Below are 19,313 nucleotides of genomic sequence, written 5' to 3' on the forward strand. Positions count from 1 at the left end.
TTCAAGAGTTTAACAAAGGAATTACGATGCGTTACCAAAAGGAGAGTTCACTCAAAAATGTAAATTCTGTCATTATTTTCTCACACCCATGTTGTTTTAAACCTGACTTTTTTCTTCTGTGCGACATATGAGCAGTTTGCTCTTTTCCTTCCAATTACAATGAATGGAAATAAAAGCCTAAGAGCTTCCAAAAGTATGAAAAAGCATCATACAAATATGAAAAGATGCCTATTATCAAGTCTTTAGAAGTCTATGATATACAGAGCCCCTAAAGGGATATGGTGGTGGAAAAAGTTTAGGATGGGAGGAAAAAATATGTTTCAAATCTTTTGCGTTCCCTCGCAAAGCCTGCTGTGAGTACACTTCCTGTTTAAAGTCCCGCTGGCAGTGTTTCAAACAGCCCAGTACGTTAACAATGGGGTGGTTCAAAGAGTTTTATTTTGAACTTGGACTTGTATGAAGAAATACAGTGCTTAGTACAAGGAGTTCAGTAAAGTTGGCAATATATTCACAGATTCGTACTTCCCGGATCAATAACTCGTGTGAGCTAAACGTTGTCAAAACACAAATGTCAAGTAGACAGTACGCTACAACCTAATTTTCCTCAAAACAAACCTTATAATATGAGAGACAAGTCTGAAGGGACCGTTTGCAAAGTGCAAAGCCCGGAAAGTCATATACTAAATAATCTATATTAAGTATATAGATTTATATACTTAATAAACAATAATAATCTTGTACATTGTAATCCTTTTATTTTTAATTTGTGGAATGTTTGTGCTGCTGCGAGTTCCTGTGCGTGTAATAAGCAGAGTGTACGCGTGCTGTGCACCCGCATAAAAACGCATATTACTAACACACCCTTTAAATAACACACATAAAATTGTGCTATTGACTTTAGACCAGGTTTCAGTTGGTCCAAGGTGCAGTCTATTTCAGTTGCCTCAAAATAACAATGTGCCTGAACACACCTCGTTTTCAGACCAGCCCATGGGTGAACAGATGGGTGCACAGATGGGTGCAAGTGCATCTGAAATTTAAACAACGTGGCGCTGGATGTGAATAATGATAACTGCGTCGGGCTGAAACTAGCAAAAAACACTTACGTTGCGCCGGGTCTATGATAGGGCCCATAGACTTCAGACGATTTCAAAACAATTTCATTTCAAGTTATGACACTTTTGTATCTTTTTTATTAACTTGAAAGCTATTCCTCCATTTATTATAATTGAATAAAAAAAGCAACCAGGACATTATATAAAATTTCTCCTGTGAACAATTGCTTTAAATGCACCCCTCTAAAGAAAATTAAAATTGGTTGTGACCACAAACACAACTATCCTCCCCCTATCCCTGTCATTTTTTCTCTCTCATTGATGCTGGTTTTCTCCCTGTCGTGACTCGTGTGGCAGCAGCTGTCTTGTTGTTGGGGGAATTACATTTAGCTTTACATCAACAGATTTGTCAAACATCTTTGGGTGGAACACGTCCATTTCCCTGCATTGTGAGGCATCTCTTTGAAAGCTTTTGGATGTCCTCTATTCAGAGGGAAATCAAAACAGCTATTTCAGTGACAGCATTTCCAATGGTGGAAGGTTTTTTGTGCTAACACACATAATGCCCTTTGCTATGTAATGGATTCCTAAATAGTTGTGCCAAGATGTTGGTTCCATTGTAATTTGCATCAATATACAGTACTCTTGAATTGCTTTTATAGCCGGGACATGTAACAGCATGCTTCCTTGTAATATGCTGAATAAATCTCAATATAAATCTATGATCATTGAAGGTAAAAGTTTGCATCAAATCTAATCTACAAAGAGAACAAATGAGAACAGATGGAGGGTAACTGAATCTTTTTTTCTTTTCTTGAGATGCATTTTCTTTTTTAAATCTTTGTATTGATTTCAGCCATGGCTGAAATTGGAATGATGTGTCATTGGAGAGAAAACAAACTTTTGAGGAAACACATAAGTGTTGCCATTTCAAGACATTTCAACACATACATCCCGAAACAATGGGTGAATTGAAAGGCATACCACACTTTGCTTGCCCACATGAAAACCATTTGCTGATTTATTTTCTCTGCTGATTTGTAAAATAGAGCAAAAAACAAAAAACAAAAAAGCATCTCTGACTGGTCTCTTAGCACAGATGTGAGTCAGTGGGCTCTGACAGTGATGGGACGTTGAAAGGGACAGCACCCCCACCGCTCAGAGACCATATAGGCGTGCCAGGAAGCCTTGTATCCCCAGAGTGGATTCTGTGTGCCACGTGCCATGAGCAGGTGGGAGAAAAAGCTGCTTGCTTTTTATGCTGAAGAGCCCCTCAGTGTTGAATCACATGTGATTTAGAATATACATTTTTTTAAATTCTCACATTGGTCTCCAAACACAAGCAATATACAGTAAACACGTTAATGTTAAACGATTTATTGTTCTAATTAAGCTGAGGTGCTCATACAGGTAATGCAAGTTCAGTTCTGGCTCATGTGATTTCCTGATCCTCACTCTGCTGTACAGTACCGAAAATACAGTTAAAAAGTTTGGGGTGAGTAGGATTTTATAAAACGTTTTTTAAAGAAGTGTGATTACCACCAGAGGGCACGCCACCCCCGGACTGTCATTCCATCAAAGACTACATTACATATATTACTCTCTGCCCGGACTCATCATCCCTGATTACATCCACCTGTGTCTCATTACCCTGTTTACCTCACCCTATATAAGCCTGGTTATCTTTATCATTCATCGTGAAGTCTTGTTTAGTGTAACAACTGCAATTCTGAGCATTCTCCCTGGTTTCTTGTCTATTGGTTTTTGGATTACCCATTTGCCTGTCTCTCCTGCCTTGTTTGCCTGATTGGACTGATTACCTGTTATGACCTCTTGCCTGTTTGTTGACTACCCTTTCAATAAAGCTGCGTTTGGATTCTCAATCTTCTGTCTCAGAGCAGTCTCGTTACAAAAACACTGTAATATTGTGATATATTATTACAATTTAAATATATTTTGTAATGTAATTTATTGCTGTGGTGGCAAAGATTAAATTTCAGCAGAAAAACCGAAACAGCTGTGCTGCTTAATATTTTTGTGGAAACAGTGATATATTTAGGATTTTTTGATGAGAGATAGAGGCCCGCAATATATATATATTAGGGCTGTCAAAAGATTAATCACGATTAATCACATCCAAAATAAAAGTTTGTGTTTGCATAATATATTTGTGTGTACTCTGTATAATTATTATGTATATATAAATACAAACACATTCATGTATATATTTAAGAAATATTTGCATGTATATACTGTATATACATTTATATAATTTATATTATATATAAATATAAATATTTTATATATAAATATAATACATTTTTCTTAAATATATACATGCTTGTGTGTGTTTTTATATATAAATAATAATTATACACAGTACACACACATATATTATGTAAACACAAACTTTTATTTTGGATGAGATTAATCGCGATTCATCTTTTGACAGCCCTAATATATATATATATATATATATATATATATATATATATATATATATATATATATATATATATATATATATATATATATATTATATATATATATATATATATATATATATATACTAGGGATGCCACAATTCTCAATATAATATTGAACCGTTCGGTACGGCATTCACGGTTCAATACGTGCTTGTGAATGGCGTTTTTTCCGGTTTTGCATTGAATTTATAATTTTTCTTCAAATTCGATCATTTGCCTCCTCCATCCCAATACTGAACAACGTGACATACATTCACATCACACGTTAGTGGTGGAGTTATACTCACGGAACACTATAGTTATTCACAATCAAGAAAGTTCATTATTTGCATGCGTTTTAAAGCCTTGCCGGATCATTCGCGTGCGCGATTTTTACATGCGCTTTTCCGAGCGCGCCCACTAAACGCCTGTCAAACACGTGATTACTGAACTAAGTAGTCGTCTTACTGCGCTAATAATGTCAAATACACACAAGGTTAAAGGGGGGGTGAAATGCTGTTTCATGCATACTGATCTTTTGGCACTGTTAAAGACTTGGATTCCCATGCTAAACATGGACACCGTTTCATAAGCTAAGGTGGACGTTTGATGGGAGTATTTCTTTGCCAAAATTAGTACTTCCTGTTAGTCATAAGTTTCGGAAAGTTTTTTTCGATCATGGGTCCGCTTGACGTCAACAGGGCGGAATTTCCTTGTATGGGCCGTACGGACAATTCTACCGGAAGAGCGCGCGCGCGCGAGAGAGAGAGCGTGAAAGCAATAGGCTACGCCCATCAAAGCGCTGGCTCGTACAGATGGAATTTGCTTTTCCGGATCAACAACTGAGTTGCAACTGAGTTTATTGTTATGTCTGTTCCCTGCATTTCGGTGCCGATTGTTTTATAAACAAGGCCCAGTTCGACGCCGGATTTTCAGATCGCCTAATACTGAAGGATGGAGCGGTCCCAACGATAAAGGTCCCAACGTTGGAACCGCAGGTTTGACTGCTTCAAATGTCTGTTTTTGCCTATGCCCATCAAGTAGCCCAAACATGATCACGTATTGATCAATGGAGCATGCGATGTATAGTGTGTGTACATTTGTTTAGCTGGCCACTATATGTGTATGTTTGTGTATTGTAAAAGCACTCCAAACAACAATACACAAAGAATGGGGAAATATGTTGAACTAAATAAGCGCGCTTCTTCATTCAAATGCGCTACTATTCCATGTCTTTCTATGTAAACACTAGCCTGACGCGCAAAACCAGTCCACTTACTACAAATCATGTCTTCACAAACCACGCGTAAACACACACACACATACACACACACACACACACACACACACACACATACACACACACACACACACACACACACACACACACACACACACACACACACACACACACACATTGTAACACTCGCGCTTGACATGGTGTTCTAAATAACACAAGCCGCTAAACATATTATATAGTTAGTGTAACTTATACCACATAGTCGACGTCCTGCTCTAGTCGTTTTTGCTGCTGCTCCTGTTCAACTTCAGCCTCTGGGTCTGATTCCGGATCATAGATTCCGGTCTGATTCCTTTCAGACGCACTCAACACAGTAACAGCGGCGCGCGCTCGACATTCTTTAGCTCCGCCCACACGATACGCCCCCAGCCGCACGGCTTTTTCCGGAAAGACTCGGAACAGCGCATCTTTCTTTTATAATTATAATAAAAATAAAGACTTTTCGGAGATATGCAGGATGCAGTGCTACTCTATAGGTACTCAAGATTGACATGAGACTGACTGAAACTGAGTGCCCCCCCCCCCCCCTTTAACATAAACACAGTCGGTTATGTCTAAAGTGGAAGTAAAATCGGTGTGTGTCTGTATATTAGATGCACGCAGGTCTTAAATTGACAACAGCGCAGTAGTGAACATGCTGTCCTTAAAGGGACAGTTCACCTCTAAAATTATGTCATTATTTACTCATTCTAATATTGTTCCAAACCTGTATTCATTTCTCGATGACAGAATTTTCATTTTTGAACAAACTATCCCTTTAATGTTAATACAACAACAAAAGACAAAGAGAAAATCACTCACTGCTCTTGACTGAAAAACTTTAATACAGTAGCTTTAATAAGAATCAATGAATATTTTATAGTGAAGTCTATGTAGTGTTTTATTTTTACATTTATTCATTCAATTTCATACTTTATATATATATTTATTTTATATTATACAATACTAGGAATGTGTACAAGGTTTTTTTTTAAAGTAAAGTTTTAAGTTTAAGTAAGGTTTTTCAATTATTTTAAGTAAAATAAAGAAAGAGTATTGCAATAATTTTTTTTCTTTTTTCTCCTAAACTTCTTGCTGTTCCTGTCGCCTAAGAATAGAATAGCAAAAAACTGATGTGACAAGCCATCAGAACCGAACCGAACCGAACCGAAAACCGTGGTTTGTATTGAACCGTGGACTAACTGTATTGTTGCATCCCTAATATATACACACACACACTCACTAAACACAATGGTTTCTGCTGATTGTTCAGCATGGCTAATTAAGATAATGCAATATAATTCTTGATCTTAATTCTGGTTAAAAAGCTTAATGTAATTGCATAATCTTGTAATCTTTTTAGTGTATATAAGATACTTTACAAATAAAAACAGAGGAACTGATTATTCAAAGGGCATTTTGGATATGTTTGGTATTTTTACCCCAAGTCCCCGTTCATTTCTGATCCTATTTCATACGCATCTACATACAGTATGCAACATTATAAAAACCATGATGGCAATAAAAAGTGTGTATGAGCAGATGTATTGTGTGTTTGATACTCACGATAGATCTCCAGCACCACGGTGGCCTCCTCTGAATGTCCCTGTGCGTCGCTAGCCTGGCACCGATAGATTCCAGCGTCTTCTATTTTGGCATTGTAGAGGGTGAGTCTGGAACGGATAACTTCATTGTGCAGGGCCACCCGCTGAGATGGGACCATCCGCTCCCCCTGCGGGTTATACCAGTCCAGATTCACAGGCTCCCCGATCACTACAAACACACACACACGGTAACAGTAATAGTGTGGTACAGAATATAGTGTAAAGGACAACTTGACAATATTGCACAGCATTTGATAAAGTATAGGGCTGCACGATATTGGAAAAAATGACATTGCAATATTTTTTTCTGCTATGTGAAAACAAGAATTTTTAACTAAAAAGTCATCAGAGTAAAAGTAATATTTCTGCTGTATATTATTAAATATAATATAAAAAAAAAAACTTGTAGGGCTGAATGACAAAAAAAAGAAGAAGTTGGAATTCATACTTGGGTTTGCTTTTTCCAAGAACCAACTGAGACCTCTTTCAGTAACCATAAAGTGAATAAAGTTTAAAAACAAACATATCTTTCCACTTAAGTTAAGATTTCATGGGCCACATTAACACTGTTTTTGACCAATTCAATATGACTTTAAAACAAGTGTTCATTTACACTCATGCAGAATCCACTTCACTCTGAAAACGGTAGCGCATATATTCAACCCATTCTCACTCCCAAGGCGTCAAAATCCGAAGCATGGTCAAGTGCCTTCCGCGTCACAACGAAGACGCCAAAGTCACCCCTAGGCGTCACTATATTGACGCGCTGAGTGCTCCATTGATTTCAGTTGTTTACCCAATGCCTCAGATCAAGACGCATTTTACTCTTTGCATTTGTAAAAGCATACATGATTTTATTAATATTTTATTCATATTTAAAGGCTACTTTTATATTTTGGAGCAGCTAACCCAACTCCTACTAGCCTGGCGTGGCCATACTCAATTCTAGTCAGAATATGAGTCTGGTACCGCTCCATTGAGCTTTGATTATGGGGCGTGTTTCAACCGAGCCAGGAAAGACCTCAATTGGATAGACCCACAACCAATCAGAGCAGCGGAGCGACGCGTAACGTTAGTTGTCAAATGTCAACAGAACTCAACTGCACTGTGTTGCCAAGTCCGTGTTTTTCTCCATGTCCGCGGGTTGAAGCGACCCCAATTACGTGATTATATAAACCCAGGAATGCGAATTTTAGCAGGCAACCTTGCCAAAATAACATATTTTGCCAACCAAACGCCATTTTTTTCCGGAGAACCCCCCGGAAAGTTATTGTTTTGGGCTATAGTTTTGAGTAGCAATTGTGCGCAACATTGCAAAAACACTTGGAAACCCTGTCTGCACGCACGCTGCATTAAGTAACGTTACAAGAAAAAGATGAGTGTAAACGATCTTTGCCAGTAATAAAATAATTTAAGGATACACAGAGTACTTACCAACACGATCATCGTTTCTGAGAGAAATAGTGAAGGTGAATGCATATACGAACAAGTTCTCCGTTTAGGATAAGAGCAAATTCAACCCAAGAGCCTTCGAAGATGTGGATTATTACGTTACTGTTTATCATCTGTCCATCATCGTCTAAAGCCCGCCCTGACAATTTCATTGGTCCGAACAGTTTCTGTTCGGGCATAATTACTCCTCTATGGAGCGAGTCCAGACCGAATTGCCCGAGCAAAAAAAATTGTGGGCGGGGCTAAATTCGGCTGGCATCCAGGCTAAACTCCTACCCTAAACCTACCCACTCCTAAACAATATAGAAACACATAACAGGCAAATAGAAGTACAGCCACGTCTATTTATTGCATAAACTGACCAAAAACAGTATAAAAGTATTAACTCATGTTGCATTCCAAGTCTTCTGAAGTCACACGATGTCTTCATGTAAAGAACAGAGTTGATCTTAATGTTTTAATCGCTGAGATGATGATCCCGCCGCTCCGTTAACGCACTCATTCATATCTCATTCAAATAATACACACGCCTCTTTAGCATGACGCATTCGGTCACAAGACACACGAGAACCAATGACATTTTACAATCAAAGCTGACGTAATGATGCAATTGGTCACGAGACATACTAGAGCCAATGCAATTTCACTATGAAAACTGACGTAACGGGCGGCAATATTTGAAATTGTATGTGTTCGTGATCTTCTGCAGATGGAGACGCTGATCGCTTTTGGGGATTTCCTTCACACAAATCAATTGCTTGGCCTCGGAATATTTGTATTTTTTTAATAAATTGTGCATGCAGTCGACTCTGCCTGTTATATCTGCGTTTTATACCACACAAATGGGTAGGTTTAGGGATGGAATGGGGTTGGGTTACATGTTAAAACGTGTCTAGATAGCGTAATTAAAATGATGCTGCCTGATTAAATTGAGAATCACAGTCCAACATGTCATAATGGCAAAATCATAACCCAATATATATGATCATCATGACGATAACTTTCCCATGCCCAACGCGTCTGTTTCTGACGCCAAAGGTTTCTCATTGAAATGAATGGAGCACTCGGCGCGTCAATATAGTGACGCCTAGGGGTACCTTTAGCGTCTTTATTGTGACGCGGAAAGCACTTGACCATGCGTCGGAATTTGACGCATTGGGAGTGAGAACGGGTTGATATATTTGAAAATCGCACTAAGCCATATCGCGATATTGATTTTCTTTTGATATATCATGCAGCCCATATACAGTATGTTTATAACCAAAGGGAAACAAATGGACACGTTCCACTGACATTCCATTTGGTGCTTCTAGTGGTGCGGAACTTCCCCTTTAAGGATATCTCTTAAGCCTCTTGTAGTGGCATACACTCACTCTTTGTCTCTCAATCACACACACTGCGATAAACGAAACCCGTCATGCGCCTTGCCCTGCAGAGACCGGCTGGCCGAACCCACATTTGGTACCAAGGTGCTTGGCGCTGTAAATCTTGCTTTGCTGGAAGGTCATAAAAAGCATCAGCATGGTGCAGCACTTCTCCGCTCAAAGCATCAATCAGCTGCACAACGGGGGCCTTCGCCTGCGCTATGGGGGAGCATGAGACTGTGGCTCCAGGAAGACGGGCAGGCCGAGGATGCAACCGGCCCTGTGATGCAGCTCTGGCAGTGGAGAGACGCTAAGAGCGGGCAGGGGGTTATCAGCGAAGGAGCAGAGGCTGATCTGTGGGATGCGAGGGGTTCAAGGAGAGGACATGGCAGCATAATCTCAGCCCGTTCAGCAAATGCTGGACCACGGAGTCGCCGCCGAAGGGGTTAGGATGAGATGTTTGGGGTTGAAGGGCTCAGGGACAAAGCTTAGCGCACTTCGCTGGTCCCATTCAACTGTCTTCGCTTGTGAATTAAGTTTAGTTTAGTTTGGGAAGAGAAATAATTATGGTGCGGTGTAGGGCTGCAACGACGCGTCGACGTCGTCGATGACGTCGACTACGAAAATACGTCGAAATGCGTGCGTGAAATGCGTCGACGCGTCGGCGGCACATTATTTACGTTCTAGAATGGAACAGAAGATCTAGAATAATGGCAGCTTCTGCTCCCGGGCATAGTGAAAATGATCATTTATCATATAAAGCCAGACCGCGACATTCAAAAGTGTGGGAGTACTTTAAACAGAAGCCGAATAAAACTGTGCTTTGTTCGCTCTGTAATGCCGGTTTCACATTGCGCGCGGTGGCAGAGCAGGTGCTGTGCGCGTGGAGAGCGGGAGCTTTCACACTGCCAGTCAGTGTTGCCAAGTCCCGGTTTTTTCCGCGGAATTGGGCTACTTCTACACTGTTGCCGCGGGCTGTGTCTCATGTCCGCGGGTTGAAGCGATCCCAATTATGTGATATTTAGCCCCGGGAATGAGAATTTTAGCCGGCAGCTCTGCAAAAAAACACACATATTTAACCCCCCGAACGCGATGTTTACCAGAGAACCTCCCCGAAACGCGATTGGGCTTGTTTTGGACTAGTTTTGAGTAACGAATGGGTGGGTTTTGTTGTGTAAACCTGGCAACCCTGCTGCCAGTGTTCTCTCGCGCAGCTGAACCGTGGCGCGTGTATTGCAACAGACGGTCACATTTTCCGGGGTTCTTCTCCGACCCCAGTACGTCTCGTGCTTTTATTTATTATGGGCTGCATATATCTCCTGTTAATGCGACCTGGTTCCGCTCTGTCCCAAACACATATCTGCATAATAACATGCTGTATATAGGTAGTTTGCATGATTAAAGTAACATTAAAGTTAAGATATGCCTCTAGCTTTAATCATTTAAATGTGTCTTTGAAGTTTGGGCTAAAACTTCTGGCAGCTTTAGTCGTTGTTTATGCACATGTATCTTCAAAATAGACAACTAGTTATACTATATTAAAACTATGCTGAAAGCTCCTGTATGTGAACCTTTTGCAGATAAATACAAGTGCATTTGTGTTTACTATTGACACAAATCAATAAGTAAATCATACTCAACTACAATAGTAAACAACTTTTCCTAATTAGGCCTACTCTGTATACATTTTATGATGAATAGTATCATTATATATTATGTTTAAAAAGCTTCTTGTGTTCATATATTTCTTTATAAAATGGCATAGCCTACTATGTACACTACCCTTCCTGAAATACAATTAATATTGTCATCATTCATTGATTTCATGTTAAAATAATATACAAATTCACTACCCTCTTTGAAGTACAATAATCAGTAAAAAAGAATCATAAGATTAATCCGGAAAAATAATCGTTAGATTAGTCGACTAATCGAAAAAATAATCGTTAGATTAGTCGACAGAAAAAATAATCGTTAGTTGCAGCTCTAGTGCGGTGTAACGGTTAAAAATCTTGGCTGGCAGCCAAAAGGTTGCAGGTTCAAACTTTGCAAGGGGCAGATCCATGAGCTGTCAACATTGTGCCCTTGAGCAAGACGCTTAACCCACTTGTCATGGTAAAGTACAGTTAGGACCGCACGGTACTGCATGAAACATAAAAAATATTTTACAAACATTAAAAGGGACTTTTTTGTTAATGGAAAAATGTGGGTGTTCACATTTAGGTATTCTAACACCCAACACAAACCTCTTTCAGAAAAAAAGAATCTTTCATAGGTCACATTTCCACTGTATGACTTTTTCAATCTCAAGACTTTTTTCCTCACAATTCTGACTTTTTTCTCAGAATTTCCATTATATAAACTCGCAATTGCAAGTTATAAAGTCAGAATCGTGTGATATAAACTCACAATTCTGACATTTCTTCTTGCAGTTGCGAGTTTATATCTCGCAATTCTGATTTATTACACACAACTGTGAGTTTATGTCAAGCAATTCTGAGAAAAATAGTTGCGATATGCTTCCATACTATCATGAGCTGCACTTGTATAAATGAACAAAGTGCTTCGCTTCGATCTAAAATGGTAGGGCATATATTTCCTTAAATCACAGCCTTTGTGATATGATTATTGCATTAAGCTATTTGAAAAAAAAAAAACTATTTTATTCCATCATGTCGTGGAGCTCTGTCACTGTACATAATAATCTACTAAATGACTACCTAAATATCTATTTTAGACATCAAAGACACTGTTTACTGTGACCTGTTTGTTTTCCAATATGCACTGAACATGTTTAGATCTTTGCTCAAAATAGGCAATCATTGAAAAAATGTTAAGACATTTAATCATTCTTCAACAGTTGGAGCAAATTATTTCCATAACATGCAGCAACTAAATTAAAGCGTTTATCTGTCCTACTGTAGCCAAAAATAGAACTTTATAAATACATCAAAGCAATATAATTTCACTCCCATATCCCTGCATATCCCAAAGCTATTTTGAAGGCAAACATGCTGGTTTGCCTCAGCTGACCTGAAGTTCTGCAGGGCATTGTGTGTACCCTCCATATCTCCAGACACATACCAGGTGTGCTAATCACCCGCAATCTGGACGGCGTCCAGCAGGGGTCAGCATGCATCACCCTGTTTAAAGCATGCTGTCAGGTAGGTAGTGCCTGGAGCTCAGCAAAGCCCTGCCATCTGACTACAGCAGCTCAGCCATGTGAAAAAGAAAAACAATACCCAGTTTTACCACAAAACCTGCCCGACATAATCTACCCCTGTGCACATGGATATCCATACTCATTTCCTCTAGTACACTGTCCAAGCACAACCTTGCCTGCAGTGTGCAAGAAGAGACAGGCTTAGGGGCTGTGGTTTACAGACATCACTCGACTGGTCTTGAATGACAAGTAACTTTGAGCAAGAGAACTGAGCTGATTTGTAATGTTTAGACTACAGACGTTTAATGGCAAGGACCCCAAACATGACATAACCATCTATATATTATCATGCATTAAGGTGTTTTCTATGTGAGAAAAATATGAATTGTTTGTGTGTGTGCATGTGTGTACACTATCATTAAACAATTTGGGGTCAGTAAGATTTTTTTTCGTTTTTGAAAGTCTTTCAAAAGACTTCAAATGCACCAAGGCTGCATTTATTTGATAAAAAAATACAGTTAAAACAGTAATATTGGGAAATATTTATACAATTTAAAGTTCACCACAAAATGACAATGATCCCATCATTTACTCAACCTCCAGCCATCCAATGGCATTGAATAGAGCATGAGTTTTTGAAGCGCTAAAAAGTGCATCCATCCATCATAAAAGTAATCCATACGACTCCAGTGGGTTAATAAATTCCTTCTGAAGTGAAGTGATGGGTTTTTGTAAGAAAAATATTCAGCCCTCTATGGCATGGTGTTGCCCTCAGTCAACAGACTACCTTTTTGGACCTCACACTGCCCCTTTAATTATTATTATTATTTTTTTTTATATATAATATCACCTGACATGTCTGTTCAATGAAATGAGGGGCTGAAGTGGGTGTGGTCTTTAGTTTTGGGTTGGAGCAGTGTTTCATGAAGCAAACCCACATGGGACACAGTGCCACCAATTGGTAAGATAAATATCCCTTTTTAACCTGTTTAAGTTGAAATAACTTATATATACATATATATACACACGTGCATCAGTATGTAAAGTATGTTTGATTTTTGTTTTTATTTATATACTATAACTTTGTGCAACACTGTGCAGTTATAGGCCACTTTTGTTCTGCCATGTATCATAGGGTTAGGACCATAATGATGTTCAAGTCCTCCTGGGAAGTTTGGAAAACTCAAAGAATGCGCATTATGTGTCTCATTTATTATTATTATTATTATGCTGTCAAAGAGACTGATGGGAAATGTTGTTTTCGTCACTCAAGCCTATCAGCTCATAAACTGGCTAAATGAGTGGTGTTTTCTGGCAAACTTTATCTCTCTTCTTCATTAACAGTACACATAATGCCTATAAACTACATTGTACTGTCGGCATTCAGAAATACATGTATCATGATTGAAAACAATTTGCTTCCGCCATTGCTTCCCACTCATAATTACGACTTTGTGGTGGCATTCATGTGCATTCAACTCGTAAATACAATCTTTCTGACATGACCTGAACGCACCAATGAATAGTCAATGTTTTTGCTATCTACTGACACCGCAGGAAATGGACAAGAACGTTTTATGAGCAGAAGGACCATCAAATCAATCGAGCAGTTAGGATCATTCCTTCTGAGAGTGTGGAGAGTGAGCTTGAGGAGAGTCAGGAAGAGTGGATCCCTGAATTATGTTTGAGAGACAGAAGGTCAAGGGTCAGTTTGAGAGACAGAAGGTCAGGGGTCAGTCAGCTAATGTAACATGTGTGTGCGCATGAGTATGTCTGGTGTGTTTTGGTTGGTTTATATGTTTATTTGAATATGAACATTAATATGTGAGGTGTTATAAGGTGTTAGTTGTAATTAGTAGTCGTTTTTTTTTTTCATTGTTTGTGATTGGTTGGAACCATTTGGAATTTATGTTTGTCAAAGTAAAACTTTTTCTAATGCACATATCGTTTGTTTTCCATATTCCACCTATGCAGAAAATCTTGGAGTTTTAGTATCCTCATAGCACATTGTTGCCATGAGGCAACAAACCAATATTTCCCCCCCAAAATAATAATTCATGCCATAGAGGGTTAAACATTTATAAGCTATAATTACTGGCTTCCGGCAAAAGCCGTACGCGTGTTCATGAGAGAGTCGAGTTCCGGCAGCAGGGTGACCTCAGACTTGATATTTTTTGTCAATGTGTGTGTATGTGTGTGTTTGTTTTTGTGATTTATGTGGATACAAATTTGTATAATGACACGGGTATTACACTGGTATTACGACGTAAACATGAAATATGAGGACATTTCATATAGGGGTAGGGGTAGTGTAGGGGGATAGAATGTACAGTTTGTACAGTATAAAAAAATGTCCTCACTTAAATAGCAAAACAAACCTGTGTGTGTTTATGTGTTTATGTGTGTGTAATGTTTTTTTTGCTGCTTTTTACTATTACAAACTATGCCTGTCAATATAATAAAAAAAATTTGATTACTGATTTGACTGCAACAATAACAATTATCAAATTCTTTAACAAAATAAACATAATTGATCATATCATAGTTTAGGTTAATATGGTAATGTTAACAGCCCTTGAAATGTTTTTGGGCAAATTTCCCTCAAAGCAACCTATTGCAAACCCCTAAAGGGCTCTACCCAGTTTTGTAAAACAATCAATATAAAAACAGCTGTCAGTCCATGAAAAAATTTTCAAACATACACACCCAATCACACACTTTGCCTTGGTCATGAAGATTGCCTTAGTCTTAGTATTCAATACTGCTTACGACAGTACGTTATTTAAGCAGTTCCACCTAAATAAATGACTACTCGAGTCAGCACTACGTAAATTGTGGGCAGTCATGCATCTATCTCATATACATCAGTGTCAGACACATGATCAGGTGGTGCTGTGAGAGATCTGACCTGTGCATGTGAAAAACTTGGACTCTCCGACGCTCAGCTCCACCTTTTTTAGCGAGATTGATACCTGGAGGACACCTGGAAAACAAAGAAAAAGAGACAGAGAGAGAGAGATGAGAGAGAGGTAGCAATCCTCAATTCAGTGCACGAACTGCAGATACAACAAGAATGCTTCACATGCTCCTGCCACAAAAATCACACCAAACCACAGGCGGCACAAAAACTGTCTTTGCAAGCGGGAGAGATGAGAGGGTACAGAGAGACTTCTATAAGCCCCCTCCCAATCACTTCAATCAGGCTAGCCAGCCTGGAACATCTAGCACCTAGTACGAAAAAAGTGAGGAAAAGAAAAAGACACAAGACAGACAAAGCTTTGATCTGTCTTTCTTCTTTTTTATATACATGGTCTGTTCTTGCAAGGCATTTCACTCTCAGGGAGGAATCCATATATAGCCTATATATATCATCATATCATATAGCCTCAACATTATTAAAATATGGCCCATTTTTGTAGCTCTATTCCATTTGTAGTTAATAGTTTAAATACACCTTGGATAATTAATAAAATATTCTTTTATTACAATCTTTACGTAACATACAAATAAAAGTAAAAAATACATACATATAATATTGCATACATATACAGTACATACCTACAGTATATATACATATAATATTGCTTTTATTTGTATTAATTTGTATTGTTTTCCTTTTCATTAATAAGTTCACACTTTAATCATACTGGCTTCAGAGACTACATTGCGTTGTAATTTAAAATGTACTATAAAATATCACTTATATGTCACAATATGTACTTGTCTTACAAATACTTTTTTCTATTATCCGGTACAGTTTGTTATACGCTATGAAGTTATTTTCTTTCTGAATAAGATGTTGTATTTGGCTTCCCTACACTCAAAAAAAAAAAGGTTCTATATGGCACCAAAAATAGTTCTTGGCTCGTAATCATAGGGGAACCTTTTTTAGTGCTATATAGCACCATTTTTGGTGCTTCAGTGGTTCTTCAGCGGTTCTTCAGAGGTTCTTCACCGGTTCTTCAGAGGTTCTTCACCGGTTCTTTGACTAAGGTGCTATATAGCACCTCTGAAGAACCACTGAAGCACCAAAATTGGTGCTATATAGCACTAAAAAAGGTTCCCTAATGATTACGAGACTTTTTTTTAGAGTGTATGTCCACAGCTTTTTGTGTCCACAGTTATTGTCTTTCTGAATAAGATGTTGTATTTGGCTTCCCTAGTGTCCACAGCTGTCCCTTGCCCCTAATCCACTTTTAATGTATTGTATTAAGCAGCTTGAGCATGCTAAATAACTCATTTTTTGTTACATGCAACTAAGAAATATAGTAATTTGGGTTTGGGATGACATGAGGGTTAGTGAGTTTTCAGGTTTTCTTCCTTGAGAACTGCTCAGTATCAGAGGAAATCACCATGTTCTTCTACCCACAGAGCCAATCATATGGAGAAGACAATGGGAGGTCTGGAGTTCCTCGTTAAAAGTGGTCTGTGAACCTGTGGCTCAGGTCGAGGTGAGGGCAGCGGACCGCATGTGAATGAGAACACGAATGCATGCTGGAGCATGGATGTGCGAGAGAGCAGACAAACTCCTTGAGCTGGAGGTCTTTCCGTTCATCCGAGAACAACCAACTCAAGTTCTTTTCATGACTTTCGCACATCGGCATGCAAGAGTAGAGCAAAGTGGACACACACACACTTGCGAACACACACTGACGGAGCTCATGGGGGAAGCACTGGCATCTGGCGTAATGATTAATTACAGCACAGTGGGGCTGGAGCTAGTCATCTGGATGGAGACAAGTCTGAGGGTATGTGAGCTGCTGCCCGTAGCAACCAGAATATAATTACTCCCCAAGACTACTTAAAAAAAAAAAAGCATTCTCATTAAGTTTTTTTCACTTATTGTACTGTTCAAACAATATTACATGTTTGGTGTCACGAGTTAATGAATGAAATGACACTTAATATAGTGTAAAAATGATTTGAAGATATTACTACATTGTACACTTTGAGCCAAGCACATTAACACCTAATCAAAGTGTTTGTATCTCATATTTCACAAAACATTGAGAGAGGATGTTAGACAAACTGCCTGTGCTATACTCAAGCAGACTCGCACTCCTGGAACACATTTCCATGTGTTTGATCTCTCCTAAAGCAAAATTCACCTCAAGACATTTCAGTGTCAAAGAAAATGCATAATTCATGAATATAAACATTGATCTTGAACTAAATTTTGCACACACATGTGTAACATAGATAGACAAGATAATGAGCCCCTAAAAAGACTAACAGCCTATAAATGCCAGAGGTAGTGATGTAATCCACCACCATATATTGTTCTTTTGATAAAGTAAAGATTTATTTGCTGGTGCAATTGCCATGTTAACCTAATAACATTTATACACTTCTACTCTTCGCTATAGTTTAGAAAATGGTAATAAAATATGACAATACACTCAAAAAAATGAACTTTCACTGTTGTTAGTTGCACTCAAATCATCCTATCATCTTACTTAAAATCAGAATCAGAATCAGAAATCAAAAAAAACTCATGTAACTAAATTTACTTAGATTTACTGAGTTGTTTCTACTAAAAATTAGTATTGTCAGCTTTACTTAATAAGTGTTTGTTCGGTCAACTTAACATTAGTGAAATGAACAAACTGGGCAGTGGATCTGTAGTTCCCAACATGCTTTGCAAGGGACTGCATTAGGAGAGTAAATTTAGGGATTAAAGTGTTATTTTATCTTTTTCAGTAAAGGGAAAGATGTTGTTAGTCTATGTTAGTGTTATGTGCAGTTATGTTGGTTATTTAGAGGAGTTTCTGTAATTTTGTGGTTACCATTATGCAGAAGAGTGGTGCCTGTGTTTAGGCTGTGGCCACTGTATACACTCATTTATTGGATGGACCTGTTCTCAATTAAGTTATTTTTGAATTATGTTTCTAAAAATATGCTTTTTGTATAGTTATCGTATAGTAATAGTTATCCACTTACACTTGTAGAGCAAGTAGTTAATTTAATAAGGTAAATTAAATCAATAAATGTGTTCACATAACATTATAAACTTTTATAAATTTAACATAACATTATTAAGTAAACTACACATATAAATATTATGTAACGGTGACAAATTCAAATGGTTTGTATTTACTTAAAGACATTTTTGTCAGCTTTACTCGACTTTCTTTTGTTCATATAACTAAATTCTTATTTGTAAAAATGACTCAATATAGTTGTGTGGAACCACTTGACATAGCTTTTTTTAAGTAAATTCAACAAATTATATTTTTTTTGAGTGTAGTTAAACTGTGTCAGAACAAATTCTATATTGATAATGTCAGATAACTTTGATAGAAAGGTATCTAATGGATTACAATCAACCAATCAGCTGGTATTATATTTAAGTACAAAAATAGATAATAACAATTTAGGTCAATCAATTACCAAGCAATGCTTCATTTTGTTCAGTCTGTGGTGTAAAAGCTCACGTTAGCTATTTAAAGAAAAAACACTTAAGCAAAACATGGTCAGGTCAAAGTGTCTGAATAATTTTGGTCCCAAATGTATATCAATTTTACTGGTAGGCCACTGTATGAAGAATTTTTGGATATAATATGTCACAGTTTACTTATTTTGCTATCCTCACTTAGATAAATGAACTATAGTGTCCTGCACCGACTAGTAAAAAATGATATCTGGTATATCTATGTATATATACACACACAAATGAAAAACAAATATACAAATAATATTAATGATTTATCATTAATGCTTTGTCAACATTATTAAAATATGATTAATGATTAATAATCAATATAATAATATTAGCCACACTGGCCCCTTTTTTTCTGAATGATCATGTGACATTGAAGACTGTAATAATGGCTTCTAAAAATGTATCTTTGCCATCACAGGAATAAAATGAAATATACTAAAATGGAGAACAGTTATTTTAATTTGTAATGATATCCCACTATATTGCAGT

The 19,313-nt window shown here is 37.8% G+C and overlaps 1 protein-coding gene across 2 annotated transcripts in view; it reads right to left on the reverse strand.

Annotated features, from left to right (window-relative positions):
- The window catches only part of LOC307129570 (neural cell adhesion molecule 2), a 263,670-nt gene that overhangs the window by 82,878 nt on the left and 161,479 nt on the right, over window positions 1-19,313 (reverse strand). For both annotated transcript variants that reach the window (XM_079822111.1, XM_079822110.1), the window contains exons 2-3: window positions 15,291-15,365; window positions 6,366-6,572 (exon numbers count right to left, since the gene is read on the reverse strand). In XM_079822111.1, coding sequence (XP_079678237.1) covers window positions 6,366-6,572; window positions 15,291-15,365 — 282 coding nt within the window. The remainder of the gene's footprint in view (window positions 1-6,365; window positions 6,573-15,290; window positions 15,366-19,313) is intronic.

This window comes from Gobio gobio (genome assembly GCF_949357685.1).
Source record: "Gobio gobio genome assembly, chromosome: 7".
NCBI lineage: Eukaryota > Metazoa > Chordata > Actinopteri > Cypriniformes > Gobionidae > Gobio > Gobio gobio.